Source organism: Eutrigla gurnardus, assembly GCF_963514095.1.
Source record: "Eutrigla gurnardus genome assembly, chromosome: 24".
NCBI classification, from domain to species: Eukaryota; Metazoa; Chordata; class Actinopteri; order Perciformes; family Triglidae; genus Eutrigla; species Eutrigla gurnardus.
In genome coordinates this window covers 3,823,347-3,840,820 of record NC_139935.1, presented here as the reverse complement: position 1 = coordinate 3,840,820, position 17,474 = coordinate 3,823,347, and the positions used below count along the sequence as shown (strand labels likewise).

The window sequence follows — 17,474 nt, the reverse complement described above, 5'->3', positions numbered from 1 at the left end:
CTCCTTCAAATGTTGCAAAAAAGAAGGGGAGAAATGGTTGAAAAAAAAAAAAAAACTTTCCAGGAGTTATTCCTGTGTCGTCCCGGAGAGGACTCGGCGCAGCTGGGCCTGCTCTTCGGCTCTTCTCGGAGGTTATTCCCAGCAGCGTATCAGTGACAACACAGATTACTCATCGCGGAGACGGATGTTTGCTTTTCCATGCTAAAAAGTGGAGCGTACTAACCGCTAGCTGCAACCACAACAACACGTCCAGTAGCGTTACTCCCGGTGCACTTTGAGCTGCCCTGCTGACGGACCGAGGCGATGCTGCTCCGACTGACGTTACACGCCGTTAACGTCCGTTTCTGCCGCGCGCTGTGACCTACACGCACACTAGCTCGGTTATCCACAGCCCTCGCTTATCCGCGGCGGACGTCGCTGCCTCCGTCGACCTTACCTGACCGTGCTAACGTTAGCTAAAAGCTAGCTGTCAAAAAAGCCTATTTCTATTTTTTTTAAACGCCTCCCTTTCTCCTCCTCCTCCTCCTCCTCCTCCTGCTCATGTGACAGAAATGCCTCGTCCTCCCCGCTCGGCTAACATGTTTAATTCAAAACAGGAATATGAATGCCTGATAATTAAAAAAAAAGGGTATTAAAACCCGTCGAGAAGCTGACGACCACTCACCTGTGTAACGAAAGGACCAACTGTCACTGACGCCGTCTCCGGAGTTGTTGTAAATGTGTCAAGTTGCCGACAAAGCGAGCTAGCGTACAAAACGGCTAACTTCCGGGCGGAATACGTTTTGATTTATTTCAAAATAAGACGGAGCACCCTGAAAATACAAGGTTGGAAATTACTGATAAAACTAACTTAATATATTGATGACATTTTGTTTTTGTTTAATGTCTAATGTCATGCTTTTCACTTGAGTTAAAGACGAGAAAAATATTCATTATATGTGTAATGGTAGATGTTATTATTAGTCTTGAAATTAGTGTCATTCATGTTAAATTGTTAGCAAAGATTGCATTTTGTGGAGTTGGTAATGCCATGGATAACTACACTTAAATGGCAATACTTAACACGTGCTTTACTTTAATAGGGGAACCGGATACATAATCCGCTGCAGCAATTGACACAGAAATACTCCCAACCAAGTGAACATTATTGTTCAGTATTAAACTTCAGTTTGTTTTTTGTATGGTTGCTTTGTGTATTTTGTTGTGAAAAAGGGAATTAATCGCGTGAATATGTGGCTTGTAATGTTATTTATAACACTCGGTGTGTTTGCGACGGTTTGTCCGCTTTACGTTGTCGATGTGGAGCTACGTGGTTGCTAAGGGCTGGGTTTAGTCGCAACGCTCCATCGGTTTGTTTTGATGTTGTGTTGCCACCTGGTGGATCAGTGGAGTATTGCATGAATTCGTCTCCCATGAATACATTTCTGCGTGCAACATAAACATAACTTAAGAGCGTTTTATGGAAGTCTATTTCTTTCCGAGACGTGGAGAGAGGATATTAGAAATGTGGAGGATACGTGTATAAATATTATCAAATGTACATGAGAGGAAGACATAGGAAACCCATTCAAAATAAAGAAGGGGAGACAAGCAAGGACAAGGTGAAGAACGCACACTCCACATCATAGTGAAAGCATCCATCAGACTGCAGTAGTTTTCCAACTCCACAAGATGGCGCTAGTGCAAATTTAAGGAAGAACGTCCAATATTTGGTCATACAGAAAAGAAGAAGAAGAAGCAGAAGAAACTACCAAAGAAGAAGATACTCCTTCCAATCACAGCGCAGTATGGCAGGATGGTGGGCGGGACTTAACGCCGATTGGTGAAACAGACGCATCCAATTGGTTTCGCTCTTGTTTTGAAAGACGTTGAGGACGGTGTTGCCAGATTTGACTATTCCCGTATTACCTTTGATTAAGTTTGACTGGTTATGACATTTATGCTGCTTTTGAAAATATTTTGAAAGCAATATTATCAAACAAGCTATCGTTTTATGGTGAAAATACACGACAGTTCAGCAAACTTAGTTTACATAAAAAAAATATTTTGCTGGAAACAGGAATCTGATCTGGCAACGCTGGTTGAGTAAATCGTAACGCAAGTTACTCGATACCAACTGCTGAAGTATTGATAACCTGGGTATCTGGTAACGGCAACACCAACAACTGGTAACTTATCACGCAATTAATGGCGTGTCTTTCACGTTTAAAGTCCGCTAACAATAACAAACTAAAAGATAATACACGGTGGTAACCTTACGTTGTTAGCTACAGAAGCTATCCGAGCTAACTAAACTACTATCGTTACCTACGGTTACGTTACAACTGAATCAGTTACCGATATATAGAAGTAACGTAACGTTAGTTTATCGACTTATATTAATAGACCATTTTTGGTGAAACTGAAATCTACTTTATTCTGTTGAATTCGGTGACGAACTTCATTAAAAGATGTATTTTAATGAGGTAGAAATCTCACTCGTATGCCGAATATATCAGAACAATAACTAAATGGTAGCCGTTACTAATTTGTAGGTGTGTGTTGTTACCATCTTTAAATCGCCTGATTGTTTAATTGGAGTTCGGCGTGTGATCGAGTCGTCGCGTTTAAGCAGGATATTCTCTGGACTCTGACGGTTACGGTTCGGTCTGCAGCTCCGAGGTGACCCGATGGAGCAGGTGAGTGAACATTAGCGTAATAACATGATCATCACAGGTTGTAGATGTGTGGACGGGTGGGTCGCCTTTCATCCACTGTGGATGGGTAGGAGTGGCAGAAACCTGATCTCGGGTCGGTTATTGACAGGATAAAGTCAGTCAGTTCTGCAGTGGAGGACTGTTAGGAGTGGACATGGACGGCAGGGCAGCCCAGCCCTTTTTACAATCAAGAAATGAGAAGTTTGTTTTCCTGTGGACGTGTGGGCAGTTCCAGGTAGAGCTCGGAGGGATTTCTTCACGTTGCTGTGTGCTGTTTGTTGCCTCATTGCTTGTCTGTGTTGCAGCAGGAGCAGGCAGAATGGGATGACATGAACAAACTCCTGCAGCATCATGGTTTCAAGCCTGTGCATTTTGCAGATCCTGTAGAGAATAAGAATATTTCAGGTATGTTTTAGTTGTATTGATGATGTTGGATTTAATTATTCAGCTATTATTGCTTGCATTTGGTGTTTGGTGAGAAGCGTTGGGAATGGACAGTCTGAGCCTTGCCTCTCCCGTGTGTCCTTAGAGTTGATTGTGCTGGACAAGAGGTCGTGTGGTGAGATCAGGACGACCTTGAGGACGATGCTCACTGACTCAGAGAGGCGACAGGCCCTGATCCAGGAGCTCGTCAAGTCCAACAACCAGCTCAAGTAAGTCAAGCACAGAACCACAACTTCTTCAATCTCCATAATGTATGAAAAAAGTAGCAGTAGTAGCCTCCTGGAATGCATGGAACGTTCCAAATTGAAGTGAAACAGTGGGGGTCTTTTGCAGTGTATACGTGCCTGCAGTATACATTACTGTGGTCTACTTAATAATGTATATGCATTGCCTGTCGACCACCTGTCCTCCTGTCATCTAATCTCTTATCATCTCATCAGCATCAGATGAGCGTCGTAGAGATGCACCTGTCCTATGGTTTATTTCTGCATTCTGATCAGGTTTAAAGGTGCAGCTTATGAATATCAGCTGATCGCCCTCAGGTTCCATCATCATGGCTGAAATAAACCCCGACATCGTTTCAAGGAGAAAGAAATAGAATGAAATAGTGAATAGTTTCTGTGTGTCTGCAGAGAGGAGGTCCATGGGCACACGAGTCGGGCGGCTCAGCAGTCTCAGAGGGCCACAGAGCTGGAGGGGCTGCTGGACGTGGTGAGGACCAGAGTCCAGGATCTGGAGGACCGCTGCCTCGGCAAGGCCGTCCAACAGCATAGCCACACACAGCAACTGCAGCAGGAAAAACAGGAAGCAGAGGTACATCAAAGCACATTTACATCATTATAATCATTTATAAATGTGGGGCTCATGTGGATTTCTTCGAAAACTGAAAATATGATCTTCCAAGTGAGGTAAAGATCTTTTTCTTTCATCTGTCTAGAAACGGTGTCGGGTCCTGGAGCAGAAGCTGTCCAAACAGAAGGAGGAAGCAGCTCAACTACAGAAGAAACTGTATTTCACCATCAAAGAAGAGGAGCAACGGCTGGCTCAACAGAGTCAGACCTTCCAGCACATCTGCAGCAAAGTCAGCCAGCAGAACTCCCCAGCAGAGCAGCAGTGAGTTAACCATTAATAGTCATCTTCTGTACTGGTATTTTTTTTGTAATATAGACCCTTTTACACATGTTAGCTAGTTGCACTAAATACACACATATAACTGCGTCTTTAAACAGAAAATGCTGAATGTGATGAGTTGCTTCACTTCTCCTGCTTCTTTCCCTGCAGGGTGTTGGATGTGATTGACTTCTATGAGACCAAAATGACTCGGCTGCTGGATGAGCTGAGGTAACATGTTTCAAAAGAAAACATTGCAGTTAATCCCGGGTCCTGGTAGGAACTGTTTTCCGCTGCTTGAACTCAGCTGTTAACTTTCACCTCAGATCTGTCAAAGGAGAACCTGAAGGCTCTCCTCAGGCAGGAATCAAGTCGGTTACTCCATCTTTCAAAACCATTCTCAAGGTAACCTGACAAACATTTATTCATTTTCAGATGTTTTTTTTCTAAAGGCAAAGCTAATACATTTCTCCCAAGGCGTACCAGGAACAGCAGAAGGCAAGCCAGGCTGAAATAGAAGAGCTAAAGAGGGACGTTGAGAGCCTGAAGCAAGAGTTGGGGAAGAGGTGTGTGTTCGTCCAACCTCAGACAACTGCATGTGTCATACCAGTGCTCACACTGACTGTGTTCTCTGTGCAGGCCGTCACTCAAAGAAGTCAAGTACTACAAGCACAAACTCCGCCGCTTGGAGGCGTCAAACAAGCACAACAGCACCCGGTAGGACTGGCTCACCCCCTTCTTTATTGTTTGAAATGGTTGGTACTTGCTGATGTATATATTGTTTTTCGTCTTTGCAGATTGCCTGAAGAATACAACACAACTGAGATGAGTGAGAACATCGATGACCCAGCCAGGCAGGCCAGTTTGTGTGCCCACTATCACCACGTAAGCATATTGTTTGGTTCCTCATCGTCTAAATACTTCAGTGTCTTTTTTTAGAAAATTCCGTTAACTTAACATAACAAACAAGTGGCTGAGGTTTCTTTCCCTGGCTTCCAGCTGCTGAGTCGGATCAGTGCCATTCTGACCAATCCCAGCGCTCCGTTACGTCTGCACAAACAGAAACCCTCCTCTGTCGGTTTGGAGCCGGCCGAGTTTCAGGCTTTCCTCCCCACACTGGAGGTCTGGGCCCAGCAGCTCCACCTGCTGAAGGATCTGCAAACGGGTTTAAATAAGCTGACTGACAGACTGGTACCATGGCAACCGTCTGACGGAGGCCGTGATGCTGCAGAAGCAGTGAAGGTGGAGGACATGATGTTTCTGGTGGACGCCATGCTGGAAAACACCTCAGCTGATAATGAGAAGGTAGAATACTGTACTACCTGCTAGTGTTTATTCAGGACAGTGAAGTCTACTCATTTAAAGGACCATACCAGTGTTATTACATGTCTTTAACGGCCACCTAGCTGGTTGCATTCAGTTGGTTCCACCTAAATCCTACACAGCAGACCTTTTAAGACAGTCTTGTTTGTCCTTCTAGGTGCTCAGGAGTCCCACTAAATTCACTCTGGGCTCCATGGTGTCCCACTTCCAGAAGCTGTTTGACGTGACGTCCCTCAGTGGAGTGTACCCACGCATGAACGAGGTCTACACTCGGCTGGGAGAGATGATGACCACCATGAGGAACCTCCGAGATGTCCTGGAGCTAGGTAACCTCCAGCTACAATTCAATGGGAGTTCAATGAAGGTGGGCTAAACACGTTCAGGTGATGATGGTGGTTTTGCATCAGACTGCAGGGCTACTCCTTCAGACGTGGTGAACCAGGTGGCCAGACTGGTTTCCTCCACTCAGAACACTGCTGGACTCCATAATCTGCTGGGAGATGCTGATATTGACAGGTATATATCACCTTCAGCTCAAAGGGGACCTGATTTTATTTGTTATATATAACGTTACAGTCGGATGTAAAACATAATATAACCAAAAATAAGTGAAAAGTATTTCCTATGGAAATAAATACATGCACGCACACCCATGAAGTCGAGGGAGGCGGTCCCAAGAAGTAGCGTGACACAAGCCCACAAAGTACAGGGAGGCAGCCCACGAAATAGAGGGAGGCACTCCCAGGAATTAGAGCAAAGCACGGCCAAAATCTGGAGATTAAAACGGAGCACAAAAGGTCTCCTTCATGGCCAGTTTTCTGCCGGGTTCCAACAATCCAAACTGCTTTGGTTTTTTCAGCATCGTCATCAAAGTGAAGCAGCACGAGGAGTTCTTCCCTGCCTTCCACACCCTCGTCATGGATATTTTACAGACTCTGGGTAAATATGTAAAGACAAACGCTGCAAGGTTTGCAGGCACAAACATATACATATTAAACATATATGGAGAGTAAATATGTCAGCCATAATGTAATGCAAAATACAATTAAACTGGTGTGTGTGTGTGTGTGTGTGTGTGTGTGTGTTTCAGGAGTGAGTCACCTGGACGAAATCCTTCCAGCTCTGAAGTCTTTGAAACAAACAGCACAATGACGTGCTGCTTTCGCTGAACTGAGTTTTGTGTTTTTATTCAATGTAATGATGATGAACTGTGATTTTTGTTTTAAATAAAAAGAAAAACTGAATATTTAGTGCTTCCTAAGTTATTTATCCCTCTTACCATAAACACCTGTTTTTGTGTTTTTTCCATTAAAATACTGAATTAAATAAATAAATCCAATAATGATAATACATACAGATAGAACACGAATTCAAAATAAATAGTAATTCATATTATATACACGTACACTTTTCTTCAAGTAGCAACTCCCACTATTCACAAACCGGCGGGGTCAAGGCAAAGCCGGTTAAATCCATCCACTTAATTCAGAAGGGAGAAACCCAAATAAAGTAAGAATATAATAATGTGTTCTCATCTCAAATTATACAGTGTACATATTATAAATATATGTAGGCGTTTTATAGCAACACGAGTTATGTTTTAACTGGTTTTAACTGTTCAACCCCCCCTACACACTACATGGTACGGTCCTCCCTCGGTTGCTAGGAGGCGAAGAACGCCTGACAGCTAGAAATACAACGCAGGGAGAAGTTCTGCCTCGCGGTCGGCCTCACTGTGAGTCTAAAACGGCTCTACGTTGTGTTTTCTGTGCTGGAGGATCACTGGATGTATCGGGGAGGATGTTTTCATGTGGCTTTGCTTCTTTCTGAGTATTAAAACTAGTTTTTTTGACGATGGCCGCCGAGTTCACTCAAGAGGCGATTCTGGACTTTCTGAAGGCGAACGGGGGAAAAGTGAAACACACGGATTTAATTGAGCATTTTAAGGCCTCGTTCCCGGAGGAGCCGGGGAAGAGAACCGCCGCCCGCAAGACTTTTAAAAACTACGTGGACAACATCGCGTTCGTGAAAGCTGAGAGTGAAGTTAAATATGTCTGCCTGAAGAAAAAGTTCCGCTGGGCAGAGAAGGAGCCGCTCGACGGGACGGGGTCCGCGAGCCGCTGTCCTGCAGTGTCGGACAGCCGGCAGGTTGCAGGTCATGGCGCAGAGGAGTCACGTGCCTCGGGGCGCGAGGCGTTACCTGGCTCAGGTGACGGAAGTGACAGTCAGGTGGGAGTTCCGTGTGTAAATGCAACCATTTCCCCGGACAACAACGGCGAGCGGAGCGAGTTTGTTTGTGTCGTTGAGGAGACCAGCTGCTCGGGCGAGATGGGAAACAGAGAAAGCTTCAAAAGAGAGAAGAGGTTGTCCGAGAAGGGGATTGGTCCTCCAGGTGTTGGCATACCTGAGATAGCAGTGATCCAAGCTTCTCCTCTTCCTGCGGAGGAATCTATGTTCGCCCTGCCGGGGCCTGCACAAACTGGTACTACCAGACAGGTAGACACAGGTACAGCGGGACTGGATCCCGGAGACATAGTTGAGAGTCATGTGGTGATGAGGCAGCGTGACTCAAAAGCATCCAGTTTTGTGTCCAGACAGCTGGAGTCGGACGACTGGGAGGATGAAGGCCAGTTGGACTTGCACAGTTTGAATGGCAGCCCTACAGCCAGCCGCAGACTCTTCATCGAGGCCATGATGAGCAGCTCCTCCCAGGTGAGGCGCAGCTTGGTGCAGCGCGGCTCAGTTCACCTGTCCTCCAGGAACGACAGCGACTCGGCCTCCATGGTCTCCTCCAACCCGGACGACGAGCGGACCTTGGTGACCCTGGACCCGCTGGAGCACGAGTGGATGATGTGCGCCTCGGACGGCGAGTGGGGCAGCTTGCGCCACCTCCTCGCCGAAGAGCCCAGCCTGGTCCTCAGGAAGGACTTCGTCACCGGCTTCACCGGCCTGCACTGGGCGGCCAAGCAAGGCAAGCCCGAGCTGATGGCGCTGATGATCAACTTCGCCAAACAGCACGACGTTCCCATCAGCGTGGATGTCCGATCCAACACGGGCTACACGCCGCTGCACGTCGCTGCCATGCACAACCACATGGAGGTGGTGAAGCTCTTGGTGGGGGCCTACAACGCCGACGTGGACATCCGAGACTACAGCGGGAGGAAGGCCTGCCAGTACCTCACCGACAACACCAGCGTGGACATACAGGACATAATCGGAGCGTACGAGCATTTGGACTCCAAGAACGCAGAACAGACGGGCGGAGGCAGCTGGAGGTTCTCCAAGGTTCTCCAGTCCAACCTGAAACCCCTCAGACTCCACGAGGACTCTGTGGACGGGGAGGTTGGCCCCAGCAAGAAAATCCTCAGGAGGAAGTCGTCACTCAGCAGGATGAAGCCCAAACTGCAGAGGCTCCGGGTAAGAGCGTCGCAGATCGTCCACAGCACGACGTTCCACGACACCGACGAGCAGGAGGGTTCTACGACGGGTTCCTTCAGATCCAGACCCAAGACACATTTCTTTGGGTGAGATCATTGCTGACTAGGATCAAACACAAGGCCTGCCCTAAAGCACCCCCTGCTTTCTGGTCTGTTGGACTCTAGATGGACCATAATTCACCAAATGAACATCGAAGAAGACTTGAAACTATGAGACCATAAACTCATGTTTACAATGTTTACTGAGATAATAAATCTGGTGAAAAGTAGGATCACTATCTCATAGACTTCCATGCAATCAGACTTCTTTTTGCAACAAGGAGTCGCCCCCTGATGGCCAGTGGAGAGAATACAAGTTTAAGGCACATATATCGGCAACTATGCAAATTTTGCTTCATTCTTGTATTCACACCTGTTGAAATATAGTGTTTACTCAGAAGGTGTGAACGTCTGTTACCTGTTCTTGTTTATAGTCTGCTCACTTAACTGTATGTAGATGAATCACTTTGCATAATTCTATGCATAAGGCAAATCGCATATAATTAAAAATACAAAATGTATGGAATCTAACTAGGTTAATAATCATTCTATAATTACTCTATCATACCTGTTAGTAGAAGCATAGAGTAAAACGATGTTTACAAGGAGGTGTGATTGCATCCACGTTTCCCTCACCGGGGGACGCAAGGAAACCATGCAGGGGAGAGGAAAAGTCATGTGACGTCCTTTCCTCTGTCACGTGATCACAGCTGGATCAGCTGCTGGCCGGATCTCACAGCTGGAGAGACTTTTGACAGAGTTTGTGTCTGAACACATGTTCACTGTACAAATCCTATTAAATACTGACAGTTATAACCATGTTTTCTCTCTGTAGTCTGTTACATGCGATACAATAACAACCTGCGGTCTGGATTTCCTTTTTGAAAACTGGAAATGTCCACAATAAAAGTTAATTTAAAAAATGAAACAAACCAAAACCGAGGCTTCCATTTTGGCAGTGGACGCTGTAATCCAGCCCTCAGACTGGAAACAGCACAGATGGAGCAGTAGGTCTTCCTGAGTTTACACGAATCCATTCAAGAATAGCACGTGGATGTTAACACTGAATGTTGAGTGGAGGATAACACGGGGAAAGGAATTCATATTGTTGCCATTCTGGTTTCCTTTGACAGGAAAAATAAAGATGGCTCGTGTCACGCCACCGCACGAAAATGGACATCATGCTATAGAAGCACTCCCTCACCCGTTTTACAACATGATGAGTGACAGACTGGATGGTGTGACTCACTTCCTGTTTCTCCGTCAGCCATCAGAAGTTCATCAACGCTGTGATGCGTTCACTGGCAGACCTGACGATGAGATTACAAGATTACAGATGGTGTGAACTTGTGTTACCTGTGCTTGTTTTCATTCAGGCTCCCACTTAACCTCCGGCTGCTGCTCACTTAACTGTATGTAGATGAATCTGGAGCTTTTGCATGGTGTTAATGCATTCTGCTCTGATTCATCAGGGGGATATACATGATCTCTGACTAATCACTGATTAAAGGTACAGTGCATAGCATTTATCTATTGGCAGAAGGGGAGTATCATATTATTAAGTATGTTTTCTTCAGTGTGTAATCACCCGAATGTAGGGGTGCATCCCAAGTCTCTTAATTGCCTCCACGTTCCCCTGTTACCTGTTTAACAAACACCTGCACATGAAGAACAACCTGCGTTCTGGATTTCTACTGGCACAACACACACATTCTAGTTGTGAATTCAACATTTAAAACCCCCTGATGGCAGATCACATGCAGGTAATTGGACCAATTATGATTTTAACATGATTAATAAAGAGAGAATACTCTGCTTCTACTGGGCTGTACATTTATATCACTGCACTATTTAATGCACTCCAGGAGTTATTTTGGTCTCAATGCTCCTTCAACTTGCCTCTTCTCAACAAGTGGTTTACTACGTTTCCCAGGAGACCTTAACCGCCCCGAGAGGACGGCTGGAAAGAGGAATAGTGATCGAGAGAGCTGAGAAGTAGCAGGAGAGCGTGATTTCTCCGATGGAGCTCTTGAGTCTTGTGCGCCATACGGGGTGCCAGACTATAGTAGAGCTGATCAACAATGCTGGATAGTGAGGATCACGTGGATTAGAGGCCTTGCTACAGATTGAGTGTGGCACTATTTTACCACCAGCAGCACCACCTGCCACAGAGCATTCACTCAGCACACCAACACAGACATGCAGAGGGATGTCACATGACTTGGGCAGGGCCTGTAGGTGTCTGCTAAACAGGGATTACACTGGAGAAGAACCCTCTCTCTCGCTCAACCGTCCTCCTCCTTCCACTTCATAATACAGACGAGAACGCTGAAAGAGAATGGGAAGAATCTGTGGACACGGGTAAGTGGGAAATGCTGTGGGTGAACGAGGTGTTTCTGAATGTGGAAGTGTGGAGAGATGCAGCCTTTTAAATATACTAATCCCTCTTAGCGGACAAACGAGTGTAAGCTTATTTGGAACTCGGCATTACTGCCTCAACAACTTGACTGCATGGATCTTCAACGCATGGACTACATTGTTTGTGGCTAAAGATGGCTTTTTAGTGTGTCATTGTCCTGTTGATCGAATAGATTAATAGAAAACATGTTAACATTTGTTAAATTAACATACAACCACAGAAAAAAAGAGTATTGGCCCTCATAATCATGAAACAATATTTTACTTTAAAATCAAATTATTTATATCAACATAACGTAAATATGCGTCTATTAACTCAGTATAAACAAGTCAAGTGACCGGCCACAAACGAACCTCTACCGTTTTTACCAAAATTGGTTTTTTTTTTAGATAATTTGTCTGTTTACATTTTGTCCATATTTAATAAATGTTACAGAATGTGCCTAATAATGTTTGTTAAGGTTAATAAAAACTCACCTTGGCGTTAAAATCCTCCTTCTAATTCAAATTCTAGTTAGAAATTCAGTTCTTTTCAGGAACTATTTTTCCAGGCGTAATAATAACATTCCGCCCAACGGCTGCCTTGGCTTTGCTGTGATTGACAGCTCAGAGGGCGGAACCAAATTATAAAGGAGTCCAACGATTGGCTGAAGTGTACACCTCGGGCTAATGCGTATTCTTGGCTTGTACTAACATGGCGAGTCTAACATGGCTTGTACTAACATGGCGCCATAAAATAATGATTTTCAACTTCTCCCAGTACGTACTTCCTCATATTCATACTGGGACATGTTGCGAAGTTGTTCTCTGACCAGTATTTTATGTACAACGTTGCGCGATTTATCATACAAGCTTGTTTATCTCCGCTTCCTGGTTAGAAAGTCCAATCAGAGACGCCAGAGAACTTTTAACCAATGGGATGCAGCCAAGGGAACATGTGGTCATTGTGCCGACAAAGTGTGCTTGCTAATTAGGTCGGCGTACGCCGAAATGAGACTCTCTTGAACTTGATTATGACCGGCTAGCTCCACCCGGGCCACTTACGTAAACCGGAAGCAGTGGGACATTTACAACAAGTGCACCCAGAACCTGCTTCTAGTAGCTTCGATCGCAGACGTGATTTGATATCAAGGCGCGAATTTAAACGTATTTTATTAGAGTAATACAGTAAATTATGATAAAAATAAATAACTGTGATGTTAGGTAAGGTTGAATTACGTTAACCTAGAGACGTAACAGTCTGGTGGAGTGTTTTTACACACCTTTTCATCATGAATGGCAGTGAAAGGCGATTAAAACAGGTAGGCCGAGTTCTAGATCGATAAATACATTATTGTATTTATTTAGGGAAATCTCTGCTAATGAAGATGAATAGACTGGTATGTTCCTTTAAATGTATGTGTAACATTTGACAAAATACAAGGTTTATGTGGAAGTTTGAAACAATTCTGACTAATTTTAATTTATTTTATAAAATTACATGGAAACCTACATGCAGTTTAATAAAATACTTTCGTTGTAAGTATAATTAAACCACTTTATTTTATCTGTACGTTAGTGTGTGTTGGTTTTTCTCAGCCACCTCCTTTCATGAGCGCGTGCCAGTGCCCCCGCGCGCGCGCGCGTAGGGAACAGTGGCACGCGCGTGTTGATGAACGGACACACGGCTGTGTGGTTGACACGCTCCGGTGAACTCCTAGCTTAAAAATACACGTAGGGCGTTAGCGCTAATCGAACCGTTTCGGGAGGCTCGCTGCTGTGTGATGACAGTGAAGCACAAGAGGTCAAAGGTGAAGACGGGGAGACGTTACATTTAGGAGTTCAGCGCTGAGGAGTGTCTCTCTCTACTTCATTTAAACGTCAGCGACCGTTGGAAGTTGAAGGAAAGACACGGTAAACGTCGACATTAACGGTTTTCTTGTGGAAATAGTTCCGTTGGCGGATTTGGACGTTCATGTTTCCCTTTTAAAGCTCGAGGATTTACAGGTAACCGGTGATATTTGACGCAAATTCATCCGTTTTAAACGTGAATGGACGCATTACGTAGCCAACGTCAGACTACAACGTCGAAGATGTATTTAATTAAGGGTCTGTGCTTATTTGTAGCTAAAAGATGGAGCACTTAGGCTAACAAAGTGTGTTCAATCAAACTTTATTTATAAAGAAACAAATCAAATGCACACGCCATTGGCAAAAGTTAAGGATGTCAAAGGTAGTTTTGTTAGTGCAATAAAACAGTAATATAGATAATAATGCAAAATTAAATTAAGATAGATAATATACAATAGCATAAGAATACATGATAAAGTACGTGTTCAGTAGAAAAGTCATCATTGTTCAGTCGTAAAAGTGATTATAAACAAATAATAATTCCCACAAATGTCCTGTGATTGTAAGCTGAAATATTTGGGTTTCCAGCGGTTTGTTGTGCAGAACAGATGATCTGATTGTCAACTTGGTCCCAGGAAAATACTTTACATTGAAGATTAATCAAGAAAGCTAAGAGCTGATTAATCAATAGTGCCCCAAAGTGCTAATGAGTTTAACTTGGGTGGGTCCAGGAGTCACATGACTCTCACTATGTTAACCCTACAAGAAGTTAAACACCTGAACTCCCCGCTAGTCAGTGAGAACTGAAGAAACCTCTTGGATGAGATGAGAAACATCTTCCAAAACCTAAAGCAAGTCTAGTTGCCTTTAATAATGCTTTAAACAATAGTAAAAGGAATTTCCATGCCTAGTTGCAGCACTACAGTGGGTGTCCGGCCTTCAAATCTCATTCTTGAAATGTTTTGGAGCAGCTATAAGACATTTCACACTGGCAACGACAGCACTGTCACATGCTGTATGATGCTCCTGCAACGTTGGCGTGAACAGCCTCAACTCTCTTCATTGAGGTGACTGTTTCCCCCCCCCCCCATTAACACTAACGAGTGAAATATCTTTTTGCCTTTCAGGAGGTTTACCTGACAGCGTCCCCTTGATGTGCATTGAGATGGATGAGCAGGTGAACGCGTTGGAGAGGGACTACTCTCTGTCGGTGGTGCTGCCAGGAGGGCTGGAGAAGGATGCCACAGTGCATGGAAGGTAGGCTTAATATCATGATTAAACTTAATGTTAACCTTCAAGGCAAGCTGAAATAATAATGCCCTTTTAACCCTTAGAGATCACATCCCTGTTCACGTTGTTCACTTATTTAACAACGTATATATTTCTTCTTTGGAAAGTTCTAGTTGTGTGATTCGCTTGCACCTGCCTACTATAGATTTTCATTGGAAGATCTAATGTGTTTTCTTTGATTGCACTGCTCTTAATAGTAAGCCGGTGATGGACTTACTGGTGACCCTCTGTGCAAGTTACCATCTGAATCCGTCAGACTACACTGTAGAAGTTCTCTCACCGAACAAGAACAACATCAGCTTCAAACCAAACTCTCCCATTGGCTCGCTGGAAGCGGAGAAGATTGTGCTGAAGCCCAAAGGGACGGAGGAAAAGATCAGGAGGCCGTACATGCCCGAGGTAAAAACATAAAGACAGAAAGTTGTTTTTATTAAGTAAACTGAAATCTCAACATCTATCCGTTTCAAGTTTCATTCCGCGGCTGCTTAAGATGAGTGCAACGTTTTCTTTCACAGGCGTCTGTGCGTCTGTTGATCAACTACAATAAGTCCCATAAGGCCGTGGTGCGAGTGAATCCCAGAGTGCCCCTTGAGATGCTGCTGCCAGTGGTGTGTGACAAGTGTGAGTTTCAAGTAGAAACAACCGTCTTACTGAGAGACTCCCAGTGTAAAGAGCCGCTGGACCTCAGCAAGACCTTAAATGAGCACGGACTGAGGGAAGTGTTTGCCAAAGACGCGGCTGCTCGGGAGCACCAGCGGCAACCGGGGACACCTGACGCAGGTACGTGATGCCTTGATCCACTGCATCTCTCGACTCACTCACTCACTGTTGCTGCGGCGATCGGGTGAGAATCCCGCCATCACTGCCCTGGCACCAAAAGGGAGTCGAGTTGAGCAAAGAATGCAGTGGAAATTAGTCATTAGAGGACATAATATATGATGTACCCCTTTGAATATTTCCATCTCATCTTCAGAATTATTACTCTAATGAGACTGGGATCTTCTTATATTGTTGATTTAAACACTGTATGCACTGTATGTATGGGTTCACTGAGGTCAATATAGCTTATCTAGAATAACGTTTAGAGCAGCTATTCTACACCACTGGGCTGCAGGGCTCCACCTACTGGGCTGTGGAGGTACTGCCAAATGGTTTTATGTATTAATTTATAAATAAAAATATGTTCTGCCACGTTACTTGGATGAAGTGACACAAAAAAACGTGTTTGAAAGGAAAAAGTGATGTGGGAGACAACCCTGCGTTAGTAAAAGCGCCAAAGCTAGTGGCAAGTAAATATGAATACATTACTTTTGGCAGGCAGTGATGGTAAGCAGATTATTTTTTATTTTATTTATTTATTTAGGCAGCCTTTTACAAATCAGAAGTAAGACAAGGCTGAGCTCTGGTTTAGAAGATGTTTATTTCATCCAGTATACCTGCTCTGTTCCTACTGTGCTGTCTGATCAGATAATGCCATTGTTTTCTGTTTGAAACAGCTGTCACACCAACAGAGGTCATCTCTCCACCTCCACTACAAGGTAACGCTTTCATTCACGGTCCCTGTATTATCCACAATTTCTACAACCCCACTGCTGCTCAGAATCTCTTCTCATTACATAGACCTGCCGAAGAAGAAACAGAAGGACATCACAGGAATCCTCAGCTTATTCAGAAGAAGGAAGAACAAATCTGAAATGGTACAGTAAGGATCTACACTTGAATGTAGATTTTCTGGAACCGTCTCCGCCTGTGACCAAATGTTTGCATCTCTTGTTTTGGTAGAGAGAGGCAGGAAGTGCCCCAGCTTCTCCTGGTTGCAACAAACAAGTGGGAGTCGGTGTGTCTTCTTCCAGCCCTCTGCCAACGGATACGGCCAAGAAGAGACGAGCCCCTCAGCCACCCATGGGTGCTTCACAGAGCGTCCCAGACAACCTGGCCACATGTCACGCTGGAGGATCACAGGTGGGTTGTTTGTGCTTCTTGTTTTACCTTCGTCTTCTTCTTCCATTCATTACATTTCAGTAAAACCTGGTGGGAATTTAAAGCATGGGCCATTGTCGATGTCTCTAAAACAATAAGGCAATACTAGAATTAATGTCATTGTCTCTCTGTAGGGGTCTGCAGAATCCACGTTAAGGAGGACCAAGAGGAGGGCTCCACCCCCTCCCTGTGCAAGCCCTCACCAGGAGCTGCAGGCAAACACGGAGGTTAAAGGTAAAACCTTTGATTGGTGATTGATGACCTTTGACCTTTAGTGATTGAGTTTTAAAAGAAGACCAACTGGATCCATTTGAATTATAATGCCTGCCAACTCACTAAAATGGTATATGTGTGGAAAAAATAATGGGGTGATCAATTTCTCATCTAAATAGTTCTAAACAAATTCAAATTTTTTTTTTTTTTTCGACCTGTTAATTATAAAGGAGAGAAAAGAATTGAGATGAGACATGGAATAATGATGACCAGAACCTTTTTCTCACTTACTTCTTAGGACTTTTGTAAATAGAAATGTAGTAGATGAATATAACTAGGGTAAGTGCTATTGTATGATATTCAATACAGTGTTGATCTCACTGGTAAGCGTTCTGTTTATTGTGCCATTTAGGGGTGATTATGGAGGGGAAATCATTGAAATAGCAGACGATATGAAATGTGCTGGTGGAATAATCCCAATTGACCTTTTACAGTATTTCACTGGAAATCAAATTGGGTTTAGAGCGGGGTGAATTCTTGTATCTGCCAAATCCTCACGGCTTCAGCCAGTGGCACATGAGGTCAAGTTAAATCAAGATAAAAATGTCAAACGAATACCATCAAACAGGGAGATTTAGCAGTTAAATCCAGCACAAAACGCTGCTTTTTTTTTTATCAATTTAACCCCATTCAG

General features: G+C 44.2%; 3 protein-coding genes across 10 annotated transcripts in view; all 3 read left to right on the top strand.

The window, feature by feature from the left end:
- The first annotated feature begins 122 nt into the window (after positions 1-122).
- cep70 (centrosomal protein 70) lies at positions 123-6,800 on the top strand. 7 transcript variants are annotated; one of them, XM_084004769.1, is made up of 16 exons: positions 2,154-2,168; positions 2,535-2,678; positions 3,002-3,101; positions 3,226-3,349; positions 3,773-3,953; positions 4,078-4,253; positions 4,422-4,481; positions 4,577-4,655; positions 4,728-4,816; positions 4,890-4,967; positions 5,048-5,135; positions 5,250-5,555; positions 5,731-5,899; positions 5,981-6,089; positions 6,433-6,512; positions 6,664-6,800. In XM_084004769.1, exons 2-16 carry the CDS (start codon positions 2,670-2,672, stop codon positions 6,723-6,725), a joined length of 1,710 nt encoding a protein of 569 aa, XP_083860895.1. In that variant the 5' UTR covers positions 2,154-2,168; positions 2,535-2,669; the 3' UTR covers positions 6,726-6,800. The 7 variants fall into 7 exon arrangements, with proteins under 7 accessions (XP_083860897.1, XP_083860900.1, XP_083860899.1 ...); XM_084004771.1 differs by lacking the exons at positions 2,154-2,168; positions 2,535-2,678 and adding an exon at positions 123-825; XM_084004774.1 differs by having other exon boundaries at positions 1,988-2,678; positions 5,788-5,899.
- A 543-nt stretch (positions 6,801-7,343) lies between these two features.
- On the top strand, positions 7,344-9,870 carry LOC311009934 (ankyrin repeat domain-containing protein SOWAHC-like). The gene has a single exon (XM_084004383.1). The coding sequence runs from the start codon at positions 7,428-7,430 to the stop codon at positions 9,099-9,101; it is 1,674 nt and encodes a 557-aa protein (XP_083860509.1). The 5' UTR covers positions 7,344-7,427; the 3' UTR covers positions 9,102-9,870.
- A 1,107-nt stretch (positions 9,871-10,977) lies between these two features.
- The window catches only part of LOC311010194 (fidgetin-like), a 72,969-nt gene continuing 66,472 nt past the window's right edge, over positions 10,978-17,474 (top strand). For both annotated transcript variants that reach the window (XR_014596742.1, XM_084004786.1), the window contains exons 1-8: positions 10,978-11,410; positions 14,425-14,554; positions 14,785-14,986; positions 15,103-15,367; positions 16,084-16,125; positions 16,208-16,284; positions 16,370-16,549; positions 16,702-16,801. Coding sequence is in view for 1 of the 2 variants with exons in the window: in XM_084004786.1 (XP_083860912.1) it covers positions 14,451-14,554; positions 14,785-14,986; positions 15,103-15,367; positions 16,084-16,125; positions 16,208-16,284; positions 16,370-16,549; positions 16,702-16,801 (970 nt within the window). In the remaining variant the exon portion in view is untranslated. The remainder of the gene's footprint in view (positions 11,411-14,424; positions 14,555-14,784; positions 14,987-15,102; positions 15,368-16,083; positions 16,126-16,207; positions 16,285-16,369; positions 16,550-16,701; positions 16,802-17,474) is intronic.